Genomic DNA, 5,855 nt, shown 5'->3' with positions numbered 1-5,855 from the left:
CATACTGTCTCACACGCTCTCATACTGTCTCACACGCTCTCATACTGCCTCACACTCTCACACTCTCTCTCACTTTCTCATTGTCTCACACTCTCATCCTCACACTCTCTCACTCTCTCACTCACTCTCACTCTCATTCTCACACTCTCTCACTCTCTCATGGTCTCATTCTCACACTCTCACATTCTCACACCCTCATACTGTCTCACTCTCACACTCACTCACTCACTGTCTCTCTCTCTCTCTTTCACACACACACACTCACACACTCACACACACACACACACACAAAGACACATTTGCACTTACAGACTCAAACACAGACACATAATGTCACTTTGTTTTTGGTGATGCTGGTTGAGGGATGGACAGTGCACCAAGGAGCAGTCCCCTTACCTGTGATTGAAAGTGTCCCTTCATCTTTAATAACCTCCGAGAGTTGTAGCCAGAGCCTGGCTTTAACTTCTCACCTGAAAGGATGACACCCTCAACAGTGCAGCACTCCATCAGTGCTGGTACTGCTGTGTCTTACCGCTGGCCTTACTGTGGAGTGAAACATTATCTCCTTTCATGGATATGATGTAAATGCAGCCCAGATGTAGAATCAGTGATTGATGTGGGAGTCCCTCTCAAAGTCACATCAGGCCCAGCACAGTCTGTTGGTTTAGTGCTGATGTGAAACATTACCCAGTTGAGTTGCAGAATATGTACGCTATCACATTCCTCTGGTGCAAAGTGAAGTCACGTTTCTCAATCATGATTTTTCTTCATTCCTTCGTGGGATGTGGGCATCACTGACTGGTCCGGCATTTATTGCCCATCCCTAATTGCCCTGGAGTGACTAGATGGTTTGCTGGGCCGTTTCGGAGGGCAGTTAAGAGTCAGCCACATTGCTGTGGATCTGAAGTCACATGCAGACTGGATAATGAGGGTGGATCTCCTTCCCTGCAGGATGTTAATGAAGGAGGTGGATTTTACTGACAATCAATGATAGTTTTGTGGCCATTGTCACTGAGACGAGCTTTCAACTGAAGATTTTATTAACTGAATTTAAATCCCACCAGCCACCAGAAACCGTGCTTCCACAGCATTAGTCTGGGCCTCTGGATTACCAGGGACATTATCCAATAAGTCACTCACCTTCCCACGGTTCCACTCGTATCTAAACAACCTGATGTAGACAAGCTATGACTCTCGACCAATCACATGGAAGCTTTCACTCATGAGTGGTGCAGATCTGTAGATCCTTGTCTATTATTAGTTCACCACCCCCCCCCCCGCCTCACTGAAAGTGAGAGCTTTCAGTCAAAAGGCTGGTAGCCCTTTCCCCTGTTGTAGAATGAGGGGATCCAGCCCGTGGTCCATCATCATAACAGGAAAGCCATTACAGCCACTGCCTTTATAGGGCTAGCTGTCTCTCAGTGGGTCACAGTCTTTCCTCTGAGTCTGAAGGATGTTGTTTCAAGTCCGGCTGTAACTTTACAAAATAAGCTTCAAGGCTGACACTTCAGGGTAACAATGAGGGAGTGCTGCACTTTAGAAGGTACTGTCTTTCTGATGGGATGTTAAACTGAGGACATACCCCTCAGGTGGATACCAAAGGCCCACATCAAAGTGTCTCAGCCATTACTAACCCGTCACTGTGCCCCATGACAAAAAAATCATCAAATCTCTACATTGGGGAAACAGGCCATTCAGCCCATCAAGTCCACACCAACCCTCCAAACAGCATCCCACCTGTACCCATTCCATCCCTGGGGATCTGCATTTCCTATGGCTAATCCATCTAACAGGCACATCCCTGGACACGATGGGCAATTTAGCGTGGCCAATCCACACGGCTTCGGACCGTGGGAGGAAACCGGAGCGCCAGGAGGAAACCCACACAGACAGTCACCCGAGGGTGGAATCGAACCCAGGTCCCTGGCGCTGTGAGGCAACAGCGCTAACCACTGAGCCACTGTGTCACCCAGTGTTGGCATTATCACATTACTTACTGGTCATTACAACGGTGATTCCATTTTGGAAGTGCTTCATTGGGAATAATGTGCTCTGAGTGTTACTGTGATGGCAAAAGTTGTCATAGATATTGGCATTTTTTTTCATGTAGCTGGCATCTTAAGCAGTGATATACTAACAGGGTTGAGGGCTCTGTGGTGCAGTGCTATCTTTAAGCCAGGGTTCAAGTCCCATCTGCCTCAGAGATACATTATACCAGGTCTGAGCAGGTTGGTTGATAAAACAGTAAATATAATTACAGGGAGTATTGAAGAGCAGAAGGTAGAAAGGAGAGAAATTTCTTTCATTCCAGCCGGTTGCCCACCTTGGATTTAGAATTAGCTTTATTGTCACATAAACTTACATAATTACAGTGAAAAGTTTACAAGTTGCCACTTACGGTGCCATCTTAGGTACCAAGGTACCTAGCTACAGACTCTTAAGTACAAGTTACATCCTGTGATGTAACTGTGTCAGTTCAGTAAAAGATGGCATTGCGGAAATTCCCAGCTAAGTTTTTTAGTCTATTACCATGGATTTCAGATGAGCATGTTGTTAGCTGTGCATTGACATTACAAAACAGGGAGGAGGTGATAGTTTGTGTTTTGTTGTCTAAACTCTCTTGAGGAGGACCGTGTTTATAAATGGGTAACTACAAAAGGGGTAGAAAGCTAGCAATTCAATCATTAACGCTGTTCTGTACCTGAGCATCATCGATGGCATGACAATTCAAGTGTTGCAAAACCTGAACTTTATTTCATTAATTCTGCAAGAGCATTAAGAGGTGAAACAGTGATTCCTAAGTTGTAGCTACGGTTACAAACTCCAAGGCTGGAACGGTTGCTGGGCACCTCCCACTCAACTGGGAAGACCCTTGAAATGCTTGAGTTTCCTTTTGTCTTAGTGGTCGGCATGGACTAATGCCTGATCTTTGAAGCCTGATTCCTGCCCTGAAATGTCAGTGAAAACAGGTATTTTTACTCTGATAGAATAATGCTGACAAAATGCATAAAAGTGGAATGTGTTCTCTTCCCCGATCTCCTACAGACACTGATCCTCAGCAGCATGCAGGCCTCAGGTTTCATGGAACCTGCTGTGATCCATGGTGAGCAGTTGTACAATTACAGAGCTCTGTGTGGAGTTTGCACACTCTCCCCGTGTCTGTGTGGGTTTCCTCTGGGTGCTCCGGTTTCCTCCCACAGTCCAAAGATGTGCAGGCTAGGCAGATTGGCCATGATAAATTGCCCGTAGTGTTTAGGGATGAGTGGTAGAGGGGGATGGCTTCTGGGTGGGATGCTCTGAGGGTTGGTGTGGACTTGTTGGGCCGAAGAGCCTCTTTCCACACTGTAGGGATTCTATTCTATGATTCTATGATAAAGAGTCATCTCGACTCGAAACATTAGCTTGCTGTTTCTCCATGGTCACTGTCTGACCCGCTGTGATTTCTGGCATTTTTGTTTTCAGTGCAGATTCCAGCTTCTGCAGTAATTTGCTCCTACATAGGTATTTTTAAGATCCCTGAAGTTTCGACTTTCTCCCACCACTCTCTGTCCAAAATAAAAACCGAAAGAACTGCGGACGCTGTAAATCAGGAACAAGAACAGAAGTTGCTAGAAAAGCTCAGCAGGTCTGGCAGCATCTGTGAAGAAAAAATCAGAGTTAATGTTTCAGGTCCGGTGACCCTTCCTCAGAACTGTTCTGAGGAAGAGTCACCGGACCCGAAACGTTAACTTTGTTTTTTCCTTCACAGATGCTGCCAGATCTGCTGGGCTTTTCCAGCAACTTTGTTTCTGTTCCTGATTTACAGCATCTGCAGTCCTTTCGGATTTTATTAAGGATGTAGGGTAGGTCATTTCAGACTGAGATGTGGAGGAATTTCTTCACCCAGAGAGTAGTGAACCTGTGGAATTGTCTGCCACAGAAAGTGGTTGAGGCCAAAACATTGAATGTTTTTAAGAAGGAGTTAGATATAGTTCTTAGGGCTAACGGGATCAATGGGTTTGGGGAGAAAGTGGGGACAAGGTGCTGAGTTGGGAGACCAGCCATCATCATGTTGAAAGGTGGAGTAGGCTCGAAGGGCCTAAGTTTCAAACTTTCAATTGAGATATCTTCCAGTTAAATAACTGCTAACTTACACTGTTTCAAAGATCCAGCATGGGTACAAGAGGCCAAATGGCCTCCTTCAGAGCTCCAGGTTCCTCCTGATTCTCAGTGAGCTGTTAAGATGCTCTCCGAGCAGATTTTCCTACCTTGCCTGACAGTTTTGGCAATCCACAACACTCCTGGTGATTAAAAGCCAGGGGATTCTGGTTAGAAACTTTGCTGTTTAATTCAGGATCATTCACGTCTAACTTTGCTCTGCCGTTAGGTCGCACGAGTTTTTATGAGCAGTACGGTGTCATTTGCGACGTTGTTCAGAACCACCTGACGGAAATTCTGACCTTTGTCGCCATGGAGACCCCAGCAAACATCAGCGACTCGGAAGAGATCCACAGAAACAAAATGAAGGTGTACGCCAGCTTGGAGAGACTGGAGAAACGGAGCGCAGTGACCGGCCAGTATCAAGCGTACAACTCCGAGGTCAGGCAGGAACTCCAGAAGCCAGCTGACTATATCAGCACTGTCCCAACATTCGCTGGTGGGTGTATTCTTCACTGAGCATAACCTCCCAACCCCCTTCCCAATGCCTGGTGTGGCCTTTACTAGCTCTCCTCCTGGTTACCTTGGCATGCTGGTGCCCGTTAGAGTACAGGTCACACTCCTACCACAATACTGCTGTGGGTGATGTCCTTATGGCCACCTGCACCCATCATCAGTCTTGACACAAAGAGCCAAGTCTGCAGTGTATGGGTAAGGTCACCATCATCCTCCAGGGCTGCTCTCTCGTTGGTCAGAGGAAGATGGTGGTGAGATTAACCTGAGGATTACCACAGCTCAGGGAAGCGGAAGAGTTTAGGAAGGAGACTCCTTCATTGTAACCTCGGTTGGGGCAGGATTTGAACCCACACCGTTGGGGTCACTTTGCATTGTAAGCCATCCGTCCAGCCAATTGAGCTAACTGAAGTGGGGCTTAGAGATGCCAGTGTAAAGAGGGCCAACAATCTCTCAGTGCACTCGGAATCAAAGACAACAGGAGCAGGAGTTGGCCATTCAGCCCATCAGAATTGCTCAGGCATTCAATATTATTGTGGCTGATTCTCTGTCTCAATGCCACACACTCACTGTCTCCCCGTAACACAATGCTAGCTCTATGCCAACACCCCGACTCCCTCTCCCCCACCACACCCCAACCCTGCCTCTACCTCCCACTGCACCCCAACCCTCTCGCTCACCCCATGCCCTGACTCCCTCTCTCTCCCCACACCCTGACTCCCTTTCTCCCACACCGCTATCCCCTCTTTCCCCCCACATCCTGACTCCCCCTCTCTCCCCCAACACTCTGACTCCCTCTCTCTCCCCCACACCGCTACCCCCTCTCTTCCCCCACCACACCCCGACCCCGTTTCTTCCCCCCACACTCTGACTCCCTCTCTCTCCCCCACACCGCTACCCCCCTCCCCCACATCGCTACCCCTCTCTCACCCCCACACCCCAACTCCCTCTCCCCCACCACACCCCGACCCCGTCTCTTCTCTTCTCCCCACCACACCCCTAACCCCTCTCTCACCCCCACACCTGACTTCCTCTTTCACCCTGACCCCAACCCCCTCACCCCCACCACACCCTGACCCCCTGTGTCCCTCCCACACCTTAACCCCCTGTGTCCCTCCCACACCCTGACCCCTTCTCTCCCCACCACACCCTGACTCTCTCTTCCCCACCACACCCTGACTCCCTCTTCCCCACCACACCCTGAC

The 5,855-nt window shown here is 48.6% G+C and overlaps 1 protein-coding gene across 1 annotated transcript in view; it reads left to right on the top strand.

Moving 5' to 3' along the window:
• Window positions 1-5,855, top strand: part of h6pd (hexose-6-phosphate dehydrogenase (glucose 1-dehydrogenase)) — a 68,016-nt gene that overhangs the window by 54,328 nt on the left and 7,833 nt on the right. The window contains exon 4 of the mRNA XM_048615062.1: window positions 4,367-4,636. Coding sequence (XP_048471019.1) covers window positions 4,367-4,636 — 270 coding nt within the window. The remainder of the gene's footprint in view (window positions 1-4,366; window positions 4,637-5,855) is intronic.

The sequence above is a fragment of the Rhincodon typus genome, chromosome 31, assembly GCF_021869965.1.
Source record: "Rhincodon typus isolate 14 chromosome 31, sRhiTyp1.1, whole genome shotgun sequence".
NCBI lineage: Eukaryota > Metazoa > Chordata > Chondrichthyes > Orectolobiformes > Rhincodontidae > Rhincodon > Rhincodon typus.
Note: the sequence above shows the minus strand (reverse complement) of the source record. Positions and strands in the feature narration are given on the sequence as shown.